Below are 20,859 nucleotides of genomic sequence, written 5' to 3' on the forward strand. Positions count from 1 at the left end.
TGAAGGCGTTAAACTGAGGTTAAAAGTTAAATATTTGCGGGCATCAAAAAGAATATAACACATGCAAATTTAGAAACTTTATCCTGTTTTGTCCATTTTAAACTGAATCGTTTTTCTACGGAACTAACACTATATTTGGTATTTCTTGAAAAAAATACCTGGCTACAATCTAACTGTAGACCCTTGAACCATCAACTTGGCCAGTTTCAATTGCTAATGACGTCATTAGCTTTCCAGTTGTTATTTTCATTTGATCCTGGAAAATGAATGTAATTAACCAATCAAATACAGAACACACTCGCCATCAGTTTACAATTCAAAATAAAATATGTACTTTTAGTGTTATTATTAGTAAATATATGTTTGAAATTTAATTATAGGTATTGTCAGTTATTTCTTTTATATAACATAACATAGTCATATTTTATTTTGAATTTGTTTGTTTGTTAAAACATTCGCTCAGTAAAACGCTCAGTAAGACAACTTGCCCATGTAAAAGGATGTCATCAAGTCTGACATTCCCTAGCTGACGACGTAATTTTTACATTCATCGACAAATTAATAAACTGCTGTTGCTCCGGCTGAACCATTAGGATGACGCACTATATTGTAATCATTGTAACAAAAATTTAATAATTACTCATTGTTCTTAAACTGAATGTATATAGAGGTTACCGGGGTGTTTTTCGGTATCGTCAGTACCAGAGGCTCGCATAATACAATTTTTATTCCTAATATATGATATTGACGATACCGAAATACACGAGGGTAATAATCTCCTTATCATATAAGCCCAAGCTTAATGCAACATGTTTTTGTAAACTGTGCACGCAACTTTAATTCCAGTCCGCCATTACTAGATATTCAAATAATTACTAGATATTCAAGAATATGTGGCGCAGTGTATTTTACATCAAAACAAACTAGGGCTTAACGGTTTTTTGTTTTCTGAATGTTGGACAGCTTTCAGTGTCAAATTGCCATTGAAATGTTTTTATTTCATGACTATGAATGCATTCGTCAATCATGGAGTGTCACCCAAGTACGTTTGCATAAATGTCAATAAACCTAGTGCCGAGACCTCGACTAATTTACATCTAATTTGCAAAGTTATCAAATTCTTAAAGTGTTGATTGCATTGAAAATGTAAGATATTATATGATAAATAGATATATTTTTTTAATGACAAACTGATGCGCTGAAGCTGTTGATATTGACTTTGATTTGATCTAACAGCCCAATGTCCAACAGCAGACTATGCCATGTCTCCGATTAAGTGTTCCAGCTTTGAGGATTTAGATATGCGTTTGGAAGATTGGTCCTTGCTTGACGACATCATGCAACAGTTCCACGAGTCTGAAGAGTACAGGGATATTGCAGACTTCTTTGTAAGTACATGTATATAGAGGTTATTACCAGAGTGTTTTTTGGTATCGTCAATATCATATATTTTGTAAACTGTACACGCAACTTTAATTCCAGTCCACCATTACTAGATATTCAAATGACGTAATAATTTAATATGTGGCGCTGTATGTTTTTGAATGGAAATGACGTCATACTCGAATGACATCATTTTGGATGTCCTTACATCAAAACAAACTAGGGCTTAAAGTTTTTTTATTTCCTGAACGCTGGACGGCTTTCAGTGTCAAATTGCCATTGAAATGTTTTTATTCGATGACTTTGAATGCAGGCATACGTCAATTATGAAGTGTCACACAAGTACATTTGCTTAAATGTCAATAAACCTAGTGCTGTGACCTCGATTAATTTACATCTAATATGCAAAGTTATCAAATTCTTAAAGTATGTAATCTTAAAAATATCACATACTTTGATTGCACTGAAAATGTCAGATGTTATATGATAAAAATGTTTATCAACACATAATTATAAATGCATGGCCTTATAATTTGCAAATCAGAATGCAAATCTTTTTTACAGTTCACCAATTCCCACCCATGTCTTATACATCCAGCTTTATAAACAACCAGAAAATGTCATATCTGCACTGACCCAAGTTTCCAACATCAGGGCTCGAAATGGCCTATATGGCCAGGTCATCAAATGCGACTGATGTCCTGTTTGGGCGAATTAAATATTAAAAAATAATGGCATTAGTTGCCCAAATAATATTATTTGGGCGATCTTCTTTAGAGCTATAACATATGAGACACTATTGGTATTTGTATCAGGGGTTCAAAATTGTTCAAAAAATTACTGCCAATCAGATATTCACTTGCCCCATATATTTTTCCACTTGCCCATACTTCTTAAGGTAACCAACTGTGTTACTCCTATGTAATTTAATACAGTGCTTAATAGTGTAATAATCTTGAAAGTAATTAGTTAATTGAACAAATAAAGAATTTTGCCAATATTTTTCCTGAAAACAACACTTACCTAGGAAGTACTAAATGTATATGTCTGTCCAGTAGTATCAACTGTCTTCTCTATTTATTGATTTAAACTTTATTTTTTAAATAGTGTCCATTTGTTGATTTAAACTTTGTTATTTGTTTGGTAGTGTCGATCCACTTGTTCATCTAAATATAATTATTGTGTTGATGTATGCCTTAGTGACCACTGTTTGTCCGTGGATGTTGTGAGATCCCTTTCCACTCATGAGCCATTCTTTTATGGCTGGCATTGGTTCAAAAATGTTTAGGGATGTGTCATTATTGTGTGTATATTATTTTAAAATTTTTGCCCCTGAACACTTCTCTGGGGTGTTTTTACCCTGTTAATAGCTGAGAAAAGTCTCTCGCAAATAGTCATGGCTGGGCTCAAAATAAACATGAGCCCTGTTACTTTGCAAATGTTTTTAAATAGTGCAGGCTTGGTAACAGCCGGGAGGGGGTGTACATCGATTGCAGCCTTGTATTTTTAACTCATTGAGCATAATTTATTTGTTAAAAACTATTAATAAAGCAGAAAAAAATTAATATATTCATGTATGCTTAGAGGGCATTGCACCATCACGATTATTGCGTAAGGCTAATGAAATCTAACTTCACCTTACCCGTTCATTTTACACAAACGTAGATTTACATTTGCAAAGTACTGAAACACATTAAGTATTTTCTGCTACAAGGTTTATTATATCTAAACTAAAATGTCTTGCATCTTTTATAAGCATACAGTTCGTAATATTTATGCTCTTTTCAAGTGAACTCGGAAATTATAAATTTGCTTTACGCCCCCGTTAATTTGCAAAGAGCAGATTCCGGAACCACATTATAACATCTAATTTGATTTGAATATGACAATTTTAAACTGTATCCCACCTCAACATACTCCATTGCGAACATACATTATATAAGCATTTATTTTCACTCCAAAATTGAGAATATTTCCATCTCAGTTTTTTTGCTATATGACTGCATCTGGCTGAAGTACCGGTCCGAACAGGTGGTTCATTAACTGATTCACTCCGGCTGTCACTTGCGCTGTATACCCATGTCCCAAAAGGTTGCTGCACAATATTACAAAATAACATAGGCAAAATACAGTCAGAAGGCTTTCCATTAAACATACATATTGGTGAACCATAACATGTGTCACAATTAGGAACTATAGTGGACCATGATGAATGAACTCTCACCCGAAAGTGATCTGTGTAGTGAGACCTTAAAGTCTAGTGACAGATTTTGCCAAACTTAGTTTGGAGTCAGTTTGATAATTTGGATCATTTACACCATGTAAAGGTATACTAGAGCCGTGTAACTTATGAACTGTAACCAATACACCAAAAGATAGATGCACCATACCATCCAATAAAACTTCGTATCACATTGTTACTCCTTGGTCATCCACACAATAGATGACCATCAAACAAGCAGCCACTATATGGTAATGTATGACCTTGTTGGTAGTTCTGATATGGGGAACATACAAAGAAGCTAATTATCTAGTTAGTTCATTAAAAATATTAGTTTTCATCAATTGTTGCTATGGGCAACAATTGTTTCATAATGAAGTGTTGAAATCCTGGTTTTATCTATATATTTCAGCATGAAGATCCACTTATTATTAAAGGCATATACAAATTCTACTTTTATAGTAGAATACTATGTTATATATACACAATACCATCAAAACTGTTTGTCACTATGACTGTACATGTGAAAAAATTCATTATGCACAAAATCACAGAAATTAGGGTAAATTTGGATATTGACCTTGTGACCTTGAATATTGACCTTTAACAATGAGAAACTCAGTGTTAGACACTCAGATCAATTTATATATTACATGTAAGAACACTAGAATATACATTTTGACACATATACCCCTAAAAAATAAAAATAAAATAAAAATAAAAAAAATAAAAATAAATAAAATTGACATGTTTGCAATATTTACCCAAATAGGGCCCCCATACGCTTGGCTCAAATCCACATCCATGTAATTACCTTTTATAAGGATGCTACGCTATTACATTTTCATTTTGGCTTGCTAAACTTATATTTTTGGGGATAAACAGTAATTTCATGTTTTACATTATGTTCTCACTACACAGATCGATGTCATCTGCCATTGAAACCCATGTTAAATTGCCCAACTTCAAATGAAGATTGCCAATAGAACGGGTTCTCATTGGCACTAACAACATACACCATTGCGAACATACATTATATAAGCATTTATTTTCACTCCAAAATTGAGAACATTTCTGTCTCAGTTTTTTGCTACATGTATATGACTGCATCGCTCTGGCTGTAGTACCGGTCCGAACAGGTGGTTGGTTCATTAACCGATTCACTCCGGCTGTCACTTGCGCTATATACCTATGTCCCAAAAGGTCGATGCACAATATTACAAAATAACATGGGCAAAATACAGTCAGAAGGCTTACCATTAAACATACATATTGTTTAATTCTTCACCATTTCCTAGAAGTGAATATGTGAACGATAACATGTGTCACAATTAGGACTATAGTGGACCGTGATGAATGAACTCTCACCCGGAAGTGATCTGTGTAGTGAGACCTTTTCAACACATTGTTTTTAGTTTTGATGTGCAACACATTGGCAAGAGTTCCAATCGTTGCAGCATTTAGGGTTAGTTATCCTTAGAGCTATGTAAATGCTCGCACAATCGTAACTTTTTCCAAAGGTTTTATCGAGATTTGTAACAAAATTTTAAAAAGGTTTTAGGTGTTACATTAGTCACTTGAGTCTTGTCATCGGGCATATGCAGTTAACATAATTACTTGCCCGGCATGAAAATTCCACTTGGCACGGGCGTCGGGCAATGCGATTTTTGAACCCCTGTGTATTGCATATATTTATTCCACATAAAATCTTGCTCGTGGTTAATGGTTCGCTTACCTTAATTTGCCAACATCCATTATAATTTTTTGGGCCACCATATTTTTTGCCGAGTTTCGAGCCCTGAACATGAAATACATGTATGTAATTTTGAACCTACTAATATAGCAAGTTCTATAGGGAGTATTGCATTCATATGCTCCCTAGACAATTTTGATATAAAGATGCACCGAACAGGTTCGTAGCTAGGAATTTTTAACTTTTAACTTTTAATTTTATTTTTTTGTTTGTGGGGGGAAGGGTGCAGATGAATTGTGTGCATACCTAAAACTCCTTAAACGGTTAAGAAGATGATTTTCTTTAAGTTTCTATTATTTTTACCAGCTAGCTACGGCCATGCCAAAAATGTCAGTAATTATAACTTGCTTAATATTTTTGGGGAGTATAATTTAGAAAAAGTGTCATCCTAAAAGTATTATTGAAACATGTATATTATATATATATATATATATTATTTGCAAATTTTTATAGTCCAAAGAGAAGCAAGTGACTGAAAGCCAACTCTCTCTACAGTCACAACAATCACAACGGGTAAGTTATTGTTTTTCATATTGTATTTCTTATAAATAAATTGCAATATATAAAAAAAAGGGATATATTCTCTGAATGAAAAACTCTTGGTAACATGGTGGCAAGTGAAAATTTGGGAAAAGCTGTAGGTTCATAGCCTGAGTGTCAGCTTTATGGAGCAGGGCTCGAACTTAAAGACGGCACCAATGGCAATTGTCGTTGTTGAGAATGAAATTGCCATAGGTCGGGAGCATCACCAACGGCACTTTTCTGCCACTGGTTAAACATTTTAGTTGTCTGTAAAGCTCCTCTACAATGGCAAAACTATACATAGAGAGAGAGAGAGAGAGAGAGAGAGAGAGAGAGAGAGAGAGAGAGAGAGAGAGAGAGAGAGAGAGAGAGAGAGAGAGAGAGAGAGAGAGAGAGGAGAGGGAGAGGGAGGGGGAGGGAGGGAGGGAGAGGGAGGTTATTACCAGAGTGTTTTTCGGTATCGTCAATATCATATATTAGGAATAAAAATTGTATTATGCGAGCCTCTGGCGAGCATAATACATTATTTTTATAGAGAATACTAAACGAGCTTGCCTGTCATACCATTTTTATGAAATGAGTGAACAGTTTTGGTATTTGACGAGCAAAAGCGAGTCAGATACCAACACTGTTCAGATTTTCATAAAAATGGTATGACAAGCAAGCTAGTTTAGTATTTTATTTATTACAAACCAATTCAGGGGTGTAGGCTAGGGGTGTTCGGGGGGGGGGGGGGTGTTCAGCAAATGGTCTGCTTTCAGAACTAAAACATACAGGTTTATATACATATGGAGTTTCTAGTGGTGCAAAAAAAACAAAATAGAAAAAGGTCCACTTGGTTCATATTCGAAATGCCCCCCCCCCCCCCCCCCCAGTCCAGATCACTCTACACCCCTGCAATTGCAACGAGCCGCAACGCAGATGTCGAGACCTATTACACGTTATTTTCTACGAATTGGGTCAGCAAGTGATCTACATGTACGTCACGCCCACGTCATGCCAATATTACACTAGTTAGATATTGAGTGATTGTTATGACATGAGCAATATCTTACACTGGTGTGTAATAAATTTCTAATATATGATATTGACGATACCGAAATACACGAGGGTAATAATCTCTTTATCATATAATCTCAAGCTTAATACAACACATTTTTGTAAACTGTATACGCAACTTTAATTCCAGTCCACCATTACTAGATATTCAAATAATTACTAGATATTCAAGAATATGTGGCGCGGTGTATTTTTGAATGGAAATGACGTCAAACTCGAATGACGTCATTTTGGATGTCCTTACCTCAAAACAAACTAGGGCTTAATGTTTTTTTTGTCTTCTGAATGCTGGACAGCTTTCAGTGTCAAATTGCCATTGAAATGTTTTTATTCGATGACTATGAATGCATACGTCAATTATGGAGTGTTACACAAGTACGTTTGCTTAAATGTCAATAAACCTAGTGCTGTGACCTCGATTAATTTACATCTACATGTAATTTGCAAAGTTATCAAATTTTTAAAGTATATATCACATACTTTGATTGCACTGAAAATGTAAGATATTATATGATAAATATATATATATCGGATAATAAACAAGTTACTAGTTATTATCAAATTTATGTCCCGAGTGAAATAATTTTCATTTGTCACAAGCTTTAATTTAAATTAAAACAGATACTTGTAAACTAAAACAGACACTAGCTTGTAAACTAAAACAGACAATTGTAAACTAAAACGAGCACTAATAAAGTAATACAGGCACTTTTAAACTTCAACAGAAACTTGTACAAGACAGACACTTGTAAACTAAGACAGACACTTGTAAACTAAGACAGACACTTTTAAACTTTTTCTGGTATATAATATTTTGTTAATTAATTTTCAGGACAATGAGATTAATGCATTTGAATTCAGCAGAAAGAATTCAGAGACTGAATGTGAGTTATTTTTCTTCATTTTTATTTTTAAATTTTATCTTTTTTTTAACTTAAAAAGCAATATTGACATTTAAAAAAAACAAATTCCATTTTATTCAATTAGGGAACATTTTGTTCAGTATCGCATTGCAGTTCACTACACAGGTTTGTGAGATCACTACACATTCAAAACATTGAACAGTAGTTGCTAATCACTTTTCAAATGACTAGAAATATCACTAGTCAAGATTTTAAAAACAAAATGTTCCCTATCTAGTGGACCTATTGTTGGTTGCATTTACGAACAAAAAGTCAAATTATAAAATATAAATATGTTGCTTGATTTGAATATTTTGAGATATATGTGGGTTTTTTGTCAGTCTTGTGCATAATTATATATATATAGGGCCTGTAAATATTTTGGACATTATTTTCTTTAAATATAGTTTTAAAAATTCCCAGCTTCTTCCTCTTATGGACCAGGGCATAAAATTTGGCACACATGATTTTGTTGTTCATCTGTCGGTTATGCAAAACCAATATCAACATAAACGACAGAGCGTTCATGCAAAAGACATATTGTTTAAGCCTAAATTGAAATTGGTTAAATATAGTTAAAAAAACAAAAGATGTGAAAACAGATTTTGACACTGGTCGATATTTGTGGGTCTGTCGGGTTAGGACAAGCAGAACTAATTTTTATTCGCCTGGTAGGTTTCAAGTTAGTCCAAGCACACACAAATGATTTTTCTATATTTATGATAGGAGGAAAGCTTCGAAAATCACTCATCCTAGATTCTCATTTGTATCTGAACTACTGAAGAAAATCATTCCTGCAAATACTATAAACCACACAAACAACATATTGGTTGTCTGAGAAATTCAAATTTTATGCCCTGTGGACTGAGCCTTTTTGTAATGTTATACTAATATCACACCATAATATCCACAACATAATTGAATTAGGAGATAACTATATGGAGTTTTTAGATTGCGGGTGTTATTGTCTCTTTGATCCTGCCAATGTCATTTTTGACCGAAGTCGTTAGACTGACGTTAAAAGTGAAACATTTGTGGGCATCAAACAGACAATAACACCCAAAAATCTAAAACCTCCATATGTCCATTGTAAACTGAATCGATTTTGTATGGGAACTATAATTGTATATTTCGTATTTCTTGAAACATACCTGGCTACATTCTAACTATAGACCCTTGAACCGTTAACTTGGCCTGTTTTAATTGCAAATGACATCACTTTGTAATGGCGTCATTAGCTTTCCAGGTGTTATTTTCATTTGATCCCAGAAAAAGAATGTAATTAACCTATCACAATACAGAACACACTCGCCACCATTTTACAATTAATGGTGCTGTCACACTACATATGGGTGTATACATGCAATGGCGAGGCCTGTCCATGCATGCATGCATGCATGTATCTAGTATCAGTGCCTTTAACAGGTCAGCTAGGTCAGGTCAGGTCATATGTTTTAACTTGCACATTCAGAGCAAGCTGTTGTAACACACACCTGTCATGGGTGCAGGTGTCAACTTGAGCCGGCTCCTCTGTCCAGGACAGGAAAGTGGTTGAGGGGGTGGGATCGAGAGGGAACCGCCCTTGCTGGACATATTACATATATTACATACAAGTTACATATAATTATAGCTCTTTCTCCAACCTAGCTTGCCTATTGTGAGCCGTCCTGGTTGCATGGCTTCCCATAGTTGACCCTTAGTTTTAGCCCTTTTGCATGGAGGACTTGATCAGTTGGGTGAACCTTTTTTTTTCTTTCTTTTTTTGGTTCTACTAGTTGATGGAAGGCAACTCATGGAAGTCTTGTGCCTTTAACAAGAGTTGTTTCCCTTTATAGTGAGCACAATTTTCTTGAGAGATTTAGGAAGACCGACCGTGTCTTGAAAATGATTTTTGACGCTATTTTTGTGTCTCGACTGTGCAGTTGAGAATGGGAGGGAAAGCTAGAGTTAACAAGAGTTATTTCCCTTTATAGTCGGGTCAACTTTGTCGAGAGATTCTCTGACATCTTCCACACTGGCGAGTGTGAAGGAGGAGGAGAGGGAGGAGAAGAAGGACAGGGAGAAAGCTCTGGACCAGGACTTTGACTGCCCCCGGCGAAACTGGTCCCTGCTCGACGACATCGTGTCGCACTTCAGCGAGACAGACACTCGCAGTGATATCTCAAAGATTCTGGTAATTATATATACAGTTGAGGGTTCCATTAGACCAAATCAATTCCTATTGCCGATAATGTTAACGTTTACTAATAAAACTGATATAAGCAGCATTTCAACACACCCAGGAAGTACAGCAATAGAAAGTGTGGCACCTCACATCTAATCTAGCTGCAAGAAAATGGGGGGTCACGTATCATTTAAGAGATTTAATTTATGTTTTTAATAGCAACTGTCATTTTTGCTGAAAATTGCAGTTCCATTTTTGGGGGTACCCCGCATTAGTTTCAACCTCTGGTATATACTGCATAACAACTGTATAACAAATAAAAATGTATTTATTTATTGTCAATGGATAATAGTATTTGCACAAATAATCAATGTCACATATTACTACCAATCACACCCACAGCTGCTTTTACTCCGTAAATATTTGACAGTGCACGTCGAACTTTGACACGGTACTCTTCTTTGGTACTATGCAACCTATATCAAAAAAAAAAAATTCTTTCAAAAAGTGTCCAATTGGGTGTTTAAATGACTATCAGGATCTTCTGTGTTCTGATATGATGTGACAACATAATTGAAAGTGTTGTTCCTACAGTGCAACCTGATTTAATGTACACCTCAGGAAGCATCAGTGTTATGCAAAGTTGTATACAAATGCAATGTATCATATTTAAAACAAATAATAAATAAAAATACTACTCTTGAAGATACATACTATGGGTTTGTTGTGTATGTCTAGTTGTATATGTAGTGTGTGCATGCATAGTCAAGTCTCTCATTTCCAATAAATAATTACCTTAAAACTCATTTATTCCCTGTGTTTTGAAAGCCTTTAATGGGCATGCGATAAGAACTTCACTAGAAAAAAAGCATATTACATGTGGTATCTGAAATGAACACCACTGCATCCACAAATAGTAGTAAATTAATGTGGTACACATCATGGTAGGGTAAACACCCAAGGTATGGACTATGCTTGGATATCAAGTCACTGAATGCAATATTTTCAAACCCATCAGCCTAGTTGGTTTTTATATATGCATTATTAAATCCACTGACAGCTACCAATATATCTATTGATATTTTATTAATAATCTCCAGTGATTGGTGCTTACAGACATGAATCATATCTAGAATTATCATTAGGGTTTTACATATTTATTTTTTATTTGTCATAAAAAAAGCACATTCAATCCATCAAAAGAGTGCGAAAGTCATTTTTCTTTAATTATTTTCTGTTTTAACTGAATATAATATTTATATCGTATGCATTACTACAATCTGTAATGTAACACATCATTTACATAGTAATATTGGAAAATATAGCTTTACAAGTGTGGTAATAGTGGAAGATAATACTAACACACTCCTAGGTAGATTAACAAATGTGGCAAAATTGCTCTTGTACTTGGTATATACTTCAAATACCCTTTACTATAGAAAACTCACTGAATATATGGACAAGATTTAATGAACTGACCTAAAGCTATCATTACCAAGCTTATATTTGTGTACAAATAAAGAAGAGAATGCAAAATGGCTACACAGAACCCACTTCTGTAGATTTTAATGTTTTTGGCAAACTCACAAAAACAATTGTAAAATCTCCCATATTTGCCTAAAACATAATTCATCAACCTAAAAAGTATGTTAAAATTACAGAAGAAATTAGGTTATTTAAATATAGCCATTCCAGAGCCAATTGCATTCAAATACACATTGTTAATGGAGATCTAAAAGCTTAACCTAATATCAGCTAACATTATTTTTTAACTAAAAATAAATTATTACTAATAGCTTATTTCATCTTGCCTAGACTTATTATCCTAAATAAGATTAGTGTTATATGACATGTCCATCACCTTGGATAAATAAGCTTTAAAATATTTTAAAGCTGCAATGTCTGGTTTCAATCATATACAGTCAAGTTCTAAGTTCAAATACAAGCATAACTGCACTTTTAATTCACTCGCAAGTTGTCGTCATTAACGCATATCGTCAAATGCTTACTAGCCAATTAGAACAATTCTCGCCATTTTGTAATACCGAGCGCATTCTAGCAGCCACTTCCTAGCATCCAATTACGCTAGCAGCCAATTTCAGCAGACACGCATGGCGACGTTCTAAACACCGGACCATTACGCCTTTTATAATGTGTGTTGTGGTGTAGGCTATACGATACTAGTTGGACATTCTATATTACCGTAGTACAGACGGATTTTTAAAGTGATACTTCAGATATTATAAAAGTGCTTAATAAAACGGTTAAGTTGTATTTATATGGATATTAGTAACAATAAGACTGTGAAAATGAGTCTTGGTTCTTATTTTGTTGTAGTGAATAATTAAAAATTAGCATAACAGTGTGTATAAAAGTGTGTGAAATACAGGTAACAATCGAAAGGCGTATGAGTCCGGTGTTTAGATCGTCGCCATGAGGGTCTGCTAAAATTGGCTGCTAGCGGAATTGGCTGCTAGAATCCGCTCGGTTTTTGTAATGCAACAATAGCCGAACCGTACTATTTTTAGCCCAGAGGGAGCCCGGCAAAAGTGTCCCATTTTCAAAATAGTGGGTTTATTTTTAACTTGGAAAAGCCAGTGTAGTGAAACCAATTCGGAGTGCGGCGTCTTATATGCACCAAACGTAATGGGATTTTCTGTTCTAAATGCTTAATAATAAAAATATTCCAGACATTGCCGCTTTAAGTAAAAAATATGGACCAAAATCTCCAATTGGTCAGCACAGACTTTTTTTCAAACTCTATTCTCAGCAGTGCACAGTAAATTAATGCCAAGGTCAAGGTCATTATGAACTCCCATGTCCGAGTGTAACCTAATTAAGCAATTATGACTGTCAAATAACAGTAAATGGCACACAATATAAAATATGATAATATAGTGAATATATGCTATAGGTTCCATTAGACCAAATCAATTCCTATTGCCGATAATGTTAACGTTTACTAATAAAACTGATATAAGCAGCGTTTCAACACACCCAGGAAGTACGGCAATAGAAAGTGTGGCTGCAAGAAAATGGGGGGTCATGTATCATTTAAGAGATTTAATTTATGTTTTTAATAGCAACCGTCATTTTTGCTGAAAATTGCAGTTCCATTTTTGGGGGTACCCCGCATTAGTTTCAACCTCTGGTATATACTGCATAACAACTTTGACACGGTACTCTCTTCTTTGGTACTATGCAACCTGAAGGAAGGAAAGAAATGTTTTATTTAACGACCCACTCAACACATTTTATTTACGGTTATATGGCATCGGACATATGGTTAAGGACCGACCACACAGATATTGAGAGAGGAAACCCGCAGTTGCCACTTGATGAGCTACTCTTTTCGATTAGCAGCAAGGGATCTTTTATATGCACCATCCCATAGATAGGATAGCACATACCATGGCCTTTGATGTACCAGTCGTGGTGCACTGGCTGGAGCGAGAAGTAGCCCAATGGACCCACCGACGGGGATCAATCCCAAACCGACCGCACATCAAGCGAGTGCTTTACCACTGGGCTACGTCTCGCCTCCATATATACAGTTGAATGCTGGCCGTTGGCTCGAACCACGTCAGTGCTGGAGAAAGTGTTCGACCCATCCATTCGGTGATTTATAATGAGTAAGTGTAACTTTGACAGTGATAGTATGCTTATCCAAGGTATGATGTGTTGCAGAATCAATTGAGTACTCATCCAGGTAACATTTTGTTTTCAAAATCTTGTTTAGCAATATTTTTTGTCAATTAAAAATTGATTAGTAACTACTGTTGAATGTTTTAAAATGTTGTATCGATCGATTTGTGAAACTTGATTAGTGAATCGCAGTGCGATACTGAAATGTTCCCTGCCTTCCCAACCATCCATTGTCGTACGACTGGTACATCAAAGGCCAAGGTATGTACTGTCTTGTCTGTGGGAAAGAGTATACAAAAATGCCTTGCTGGTTTTTAATAGACATAATAACTGATTTATGTGGCGACAGTTAGTTCCTGATATCTTTCTCTCAACAATGTATCCCCATGTTAGACACCAAATAGCTCGGATGATTGGGGTTTTCTTAATTGTTTTCTAATTAATGTGCGATGGTGTCACTAATGCTACAGTCACATATATCCACTGATTTGGGATAAGGCCCAAATTTCGGGGGAAATTTGCAAAATCTCACGGTGGCCGCAAGGGTGCCATGGCTATCCTGCGGATGCCTTGGTGTTCTTTTCTCGCCGTAGGGTGCATCGGAAGCTTTTAGCATGGAGTTAAAAGTTTCTGATGTGCAGTAGACATTTTTATTGGCCGTAAACCCATAGACATGTTGTATACAGCATCACACAGGCACCGCATGGGCCCAGTACGGCCCCCGGAACATTCTTACAGATGCCGTATGATTTTGGGTCTGAATTATGGGCCCCTCAATTCGTACGGCAACCGGGCGATTTCCAAGATCATCATACGAGTATCTTACGATGTCCATGCCAGTACCTCATGAGCCCTGCCAAATGTGTAAAAATCATACGGTTATCTTATGGCTCCCGTCCGACTGCCGTGCAGCGTCCGTAAGATTATTCTGCAGTACCCTTTCACCTTACCCATGGGCGCCTCGCGATTGGAGTTGAGAAAACATCAAAGGGCACCATGTGGGCCCCCACTGAATATGTGACTGCTACACACGGATGCCGCAGACCCCTGCGATACCCCCGATTTCGTGGAACGATAGAAATCCACCATAGGTAGAAAAATATGTATGGGGCCCATTGGATATGTGATTATAGCATGCATAAGGGACCATCTCAAAATTTCATCACTTCTCACTAAACGAATAACCTTCTAATACTTTTCAACACACACACCTCTCCACCCCTCCAAATTAATTTAGTCAGGGAAAAAGGTGTTGAAATGTTTTAGGCAACAAAAGTTGTAGGACGAAATTGACAAGATGACGTCATGTGTGAAACATGTCACCGTGCTGGGAAACAGAAAAGTTCTGACTTCTCAAACTGTAATTGTCGAGACTAATAATTATTTATTACCCCAGCAGGCACTTATAATGGGGAAAATAAAAATCATAATTTCTCACTGAGAAATTATCATGCATTGGTTTAATGTACACTACTATTGGACGATTTGACGCCAACAAACCAATCACCTTGTCAGTACTAAATATGACGTCATCACGATTTGGCAAAGCACACACAGTGACGTCACATAGTTTAAAGCATTTGCGTTTATGTCTTTTGTTTTACAGTATATATAGAACTTTGGCTTTTGATAATTATCTGTGAACTGTGAATAAAATAGAAAGTTAAAGCAATACAGTAAAGTAGTTTACGTCTTTTCTATAAGAATTGTTTCTCATTTTTTAGGAATTTATCGATGTATAAAAGTCACAAAATAGCTGGAGTAATCAATAGAATAACAAACTCGCTACCAGGTATTATTAAATTTATGTCCCTCGTGAAATAATTTTCACTTGTTACTCGCTAAAGCTTGTGACAAGTGAAAATTATTTCACTCAGGACATAAATTGGTAACTCGTTTATTATCCTCTATGTTGTTCATGTGTTGTTTATGAAATTTTTCGTTAACTGGTCTCGATTTTCACTTTATAAATAAAGAAATAAAAACTACAGACTTTACAATACACTTCCATTTTTGACTTTTTAGCCGCATGGGTGTTTTACCCCCCTCCCCCCATCCCCCCCCCCTCCTTTCACAGGTTATTCATTTAGGGAGAAGTGATGAGATTTTGACATGGTCCTTAAAGATATATTTCTTTCCTTTTCCATGTCAGTTAAAATTTGTTACAGAAATTAAGATTATAGATTAACATTTTCAAGCAATAGTCAGAGGGCATTTAATAAAATAATAAAATAATAATAAAAGGAGAGAAACTTTTGTAGGTTAATTATAATTATATTTGCTTTTGAAATTATGTTAATAAACCTAGCTAGTGGCTGAATGGAATACATTTTTTTTTTCTCAGCTTAAAGACGAGTCTGATGAAAAAATTTATACAGAACAAACAAAGGTAAATGTTCATAACTAATTACAGAGTTTGAGAGCTTTTATCAGTATTATTTGCATGCATGATGGTAAACTTCTTTTTTTACTAAGTAAATTTGTTTTGATTTTCATATAATAAAAATATTATCTAAATTGGACAATTTGTTTGTAAATTTATTTTGAAATATTCATGTACATGTATATATTCTTAGGAATACTAACTAACATTCAGTTCACACTTAATACACCTTTTATCATATACACATGTATATATGTATATGAAGACAGGGCTCGAAACGGTCAGTGTCCAGGTCGCCAAATGCGATTAATATCCCGTTTGGGCAACTTAAATAAAATAAAATAATGGCATTAATCGCCCAAATAATATTATTTGGGCGATCTTCTTTAGAGCTATAACATATGAGCCACTATTAATATTTGTATTGCATATATTGATTCCACATTAAAATCTTGTTCATGGTTCATTTACCTTAATTTGCCAACATCCATTGTTATAATTTATTATTTTTTGGGTCACTATATTTTTTGGCGAGTTTCGAGCCCTGGAAGAGTTCAGGTGCAAAAACCAATAATGCCATTTTATCACAAAACCGACTTCTAGCATGTCCAGAGTAATAAAGTGTGGTACATTTTTCAGATCACATACTTTGAGAATTTGATAACATTGCAAATTAGATTATGGGCATGAAAATTTGTTTATTGACACTTAAACAAATGTACTATGGTGAATGTATGCATTCATAAGCATCAAACAAGTACGGTTGCTGCATGCATATCTTGAAATATATACATTTGTATGCAAGTGGTGTAACTGAAGGGGACTATAGGTTTCATTTCCGTCCTTTCGTCCCTCTGTCTGTCTGTCCATCTGTCCCACATATATAGTTTTTTGGATTTTTTTTGTTTCACAATGTCTTGAGATATTGGCCTTTTTTGCACAGTTATGGCCTTTGAACTTAAGGAGATGTTCAGGGGTGGGAATTCTCCTCGGATCAGCTGTTTTCCTCTCATGGAACATTGCATTTCCTTGCATTTTAATCGTCCTTTCCTCCAAAATGTGTCAGATGGCAAAGATTTTAACCTAGGATTTCAAGAATTTCCAGGACCCCTCTAGATTTCCTCTTTTTTACAGTTCACCAATCTCCAGCCCTAGCTGGATGTTAAAATGTGTTGGGCCTGCATGGTGGGGGACATACATGCATATTGCTTTAGCAGTACTCTCAGAATGCTTGTTTACACAGGAAATGTCTTTAGAGTCTGTATATTTTGTACATGGCTTTTATCACTTACTGTTCATGAAGATTTACCCATTTTTTACGGAGTTACGGCCCTTGAACTTGGGAGACAAACATTTTTGGGACCCACGGTAGAGAACATGTAAATTGCTTCAGCAGTATATATCTCAAAATGCTTGTTTAATTTTTTTTTTCAGTTTGCCAATATGCAGGGACACTGGGTAAGGTTTTGCGATTGTTCATATTTATAAAAGAAGTTTGTTTTGTTTAATGACACCACTAGAACACATTGATTTATTAATCATCGGCTATTGGAAGGAAGGAAGGAAATGTTTTATTTAATGACGCATTCAACACGTTTTATTTGCGGTTATATGGTGTCGAACATACATGTATGATTAAGGACCACACAGATCTATATGAGAGAGGAAACCCGCTGTCGCCACTTCATGGGCTACTCTTTTCGATTAACAGCAGACAGGTTAACACATACCAGTCACGGTGCACTGGCTGCAACAAGAAATAACCCAGTAGATCCACCGAAGGGGATAATAGACCGACTGAACATCAAGCGAACGATTTACCACTAGGCTACGTCCCTCCCCCAAAGAGAATGGGTGTGCATTTTTTTTATGAAGGAATTTAGGCACAATTTTGAACAGTTGATCTAAATGGAAAGGGATAGCTGTGTCCTATATATACCTGCATGAGAAGAGGGAATTATATAGCTGTAATGTGATAGGTTAACATTTTGCATGGATAATATTTAAATGTGGTAGCTAGACTATACATTGTATTTTCATTTGAATATTGTGGTGTTTTTCTTCTTACAGCCCAAGTACATTAACCTCTTGAAACCAGACAATGACAGGACAAAAAGGAGAACTGAGGTAATTGTCTCATAGTGTGTCTTCGTAAGATGTGAGAATTGGGGGTGGGGGTTTGGGGGTGGGAGGGTGGAAGGCTGTTGTTTTCAGAGCCCATCTCAAGTTGTACCTGTCATAATAATATTGATGAAGGCAGGGTAAATACATGGGGCATATGTGCAGGAGGGGGGATTGGGGGTTTGGGGGTGGGAGGGTGGAAGACACTTGTTTTCAGAGCCCATCTCAAGTTGTACCTGTAGTAATAATATTGATGGAGACTGGGTATATATATATATGGGGGATGTGTGCAGGAGGGGGAAACTGGGGGTTGACCCCCTATTCCAGGGACATTTTCTTCATTTAAAAAAAATTTATCTTCTGGAGGCCAGAACATGACCTGAACCCCTAGAAAGTTGCTCACCATAACCAACACCTCTCCCCCCCTCCCCATCCACTTAATTGTTTGCATACACCTGTAGATCCACGCTTTTATTAAACATGCAGTGGTGTGTCAGTGTGTGTGTGTGTGTGTGTGTGTGTGTGTGTGCACACGTGTTTGTGTACCTGGTGTGTGTGTCAATATGTGCGCGCTCGTGTGTGTGTGTGTGTGCGCGTGTAATTGTGTGTATGTGCATGCATGTTTGTGTGTGTGTGTGCATGTGTGCGTGTGTGTGTTTCGGGGTGAGATTGGTGTGTGTGTGTGTATGTGTTTGGGGGTGAGATTGGTGTGTGTGTTTGGGAGTGAGATTGGTGTGTGTGTTTGTCTTTGGGGGTGAGATTGGTGTGTGTGTGTCTTTGGGGGTGAGATTGGTGTGTGTGTTTGGGTGAGATTGGTGTGTGTGTTTGGGGTGAGATTGGTGTGTGTGTTTGGGGTGAGATTGGTGTGTGTCTTTAGGGGTGAGATTGGTGTGTGTATTTAGGGTGAGATTGGCGTGTGTCTTTGGGGGTGAGATTGGTGTGTGTGTGTCTTTGGGGTGAGATTGGTGTGTGCATGGCTGTATTAAAAACAGATGACAGTTTTGTATAGTCCATGTTCTCAGAGAATTAGGATTTTAGAAAAAAGCTTTCACTTATTATAAAACATTTAAACCCCCCAAAAAATTAATCTTAACTGATCCAGGCTTTTACAAAAAAAACGTGGATATATATATATATATATATATATATATATATATATATATATATATATATATGGGACAAAATAGACATGGATTAAAATTATTTCACTCATTCATTCATTCACACATTCATTCACTCATTCATTCATTTATAAATTCACTCATTTGTTCATCCATTCATTCATTCGTTCCATGACTATTTCTCGCTCCAGCCAGTGCACCACAACTGGTATATCAAAGGCCATGGTATGTGTTTTCCTGTCTGTAGGATGGTGATAAAAGATCTTTTGCTGCTAATCGAAAAGTTCCGACAGCGGGTTTCCACTCTCAATATCTGTGTGGTCGATAACCATGTCCTTTGCCATATATAACCGTAAATCAAATGTGTTCAGTGCGTCGTTAAATAAAACATTTCCTTTCTTTGTTCCTCTGTGTAGGATATGATGCATATATAAAAGATCCCTTGCTATATGCTAATCGAAAAATGTAACGGGATTCCTCTCTAAGATTATACATTTATACATGAATGTCTCAATTACCAAATGTTTGGCATCCAATTATTATAGCAGGTGATTAATAAATCATGAATGTCTCAATTACCAAATGTTTGGCATCCAATTATAATAGCAGGTGATTAATAAATCATGAATGTCTAAATTACCAAATGTTTTGCATCCAATTATAATAGCAGGTGATTAATAAATCAATGTGCTCTAGTGGTGTCATTAAACAAAAGAAACTGACTTTTTTAATTTAAAATTGGACTTGCTTCATGATAAAAAATAATGCTTACATGCCTTTCTCGAAACACCCCTCCCCACCAGAAAAAACCTGCTAACCCCCCAAAAAACACAACCCACCAAAAAAAAACCCCAAAACAAAACAAAACAAAACACCCCCCAAAAAAAAGAAAAGAAAAAAACTTGTGGTGAAATCTGAGGTTGTATCCATGACAGGCATGCTTGAACATGAGCAATTTAGATGAAAGTATCTAGCTACATGTGTATGCCAAAAACTACCCACATGCACACTCATGTTTGTTACTTTCAGCATACCCCTGGCAATGGACCCTTCAAAGTACAACCACGTAGGGTAAGCTTTCAAGTTTGTATTTTTCCAATTTTCAGTAGAGCTGCGTGGTGCCCTATTGCACTTGCCAGCACAGGCGGTCCCCTTCTCCCACCCACCCCAAAACCCTTTCCTGTCCTGGATGGAAGACTCTTCAAGAGCCAGCTTAAGTTGACATCTGCTTGTGCTACATTCATTTCAACTTATTTTTCATGCTTATATTCAATTAAGGTTCAAGCACGCTGTCCTGGACACACACCTCAGCTGTCTGGGCTGGCTGTCCAGGACAGTGGGTTAGTTGTTAGTTGGTTAGTAGTTAGTGAGAGAGAAGAGGGTGTAGTGGCCTTACACCTACCCATTGAGCCCTTAAGAACTCACTCTGGGTTGGAGCCGGTACCGGGCTATGAACCCTGTACCTACCAGCCTGTAGTCTGATGGCTTAACCACTGCGCCACCGAGGCCGGTCTTGTGCTACAACAGCTTGCTCTGTATATGTGCATGTTAAGTCCTTTGACCTGGCCTGATCCCTCTCTAGCCT

At 36.2% G+C, this 20,859-nt stretch overlaps 1 protein-coding gene across 4 annotated transcripts in view; it reads left to right on the forward strand.

Annotated features, from left to right (window-relative positions):
• LOC121386399 overlaps positions 1-20,859 on the forward strand; it is a 55,084-nt gene that overhangs the window by 18,056 nt on the left and 16,169 nt on the right. For all 4 annotated transcript variants that reach the window (XM_041517278.1, XM_041517277.1, XM_041517280.1 and 1 more), the window contains 8 exons: positions 1,237-1,388; positions 5,811-5,870; positions 7,771-7,822; positions 9,814-10,013; positions 15,994-16,038; positions 17,467-17,490; positions 18,103-18,159; positions 20,304-20,345. In XM_041517278.1, the coding sequence (XP_041373212.1) occupies positions 1,237-1,388; positions 5,811-5,870; positions 7,771-7,822; positions 9,814-10,013; positions 15,994-16,038; positions 17,467-17,490; positions 18,103-18,159; positions 20,304-20,345 (632 nt within the window). The remainder of the gene's footprint in view (positions 1-1,236; positions 1,389-5,810; positions 5,871-7,770; positions 7,823-9,813; positions 10,014-15,993; positions 16,039-17,466; positions 17,491-18,102; positions 18,160-20,303; positions 20,346-20,859) is intronic.

This window comes from Gigantopelta aegis, chromosome 12 (assembly GCF_016097555.1).
Source record: "Gigantopelta aegis isolate Gae_Host chromosome 12, Gae_host_genome, whole genome shotgun sequence".
In the NCBI taxonomy this organism is placed as follows: Eukaryota; Metazoa; Mollusca; class Gastropoda; order Neomphalida; family Peltospiridae; genus Gigantopelta; species Gigantopelta aegis.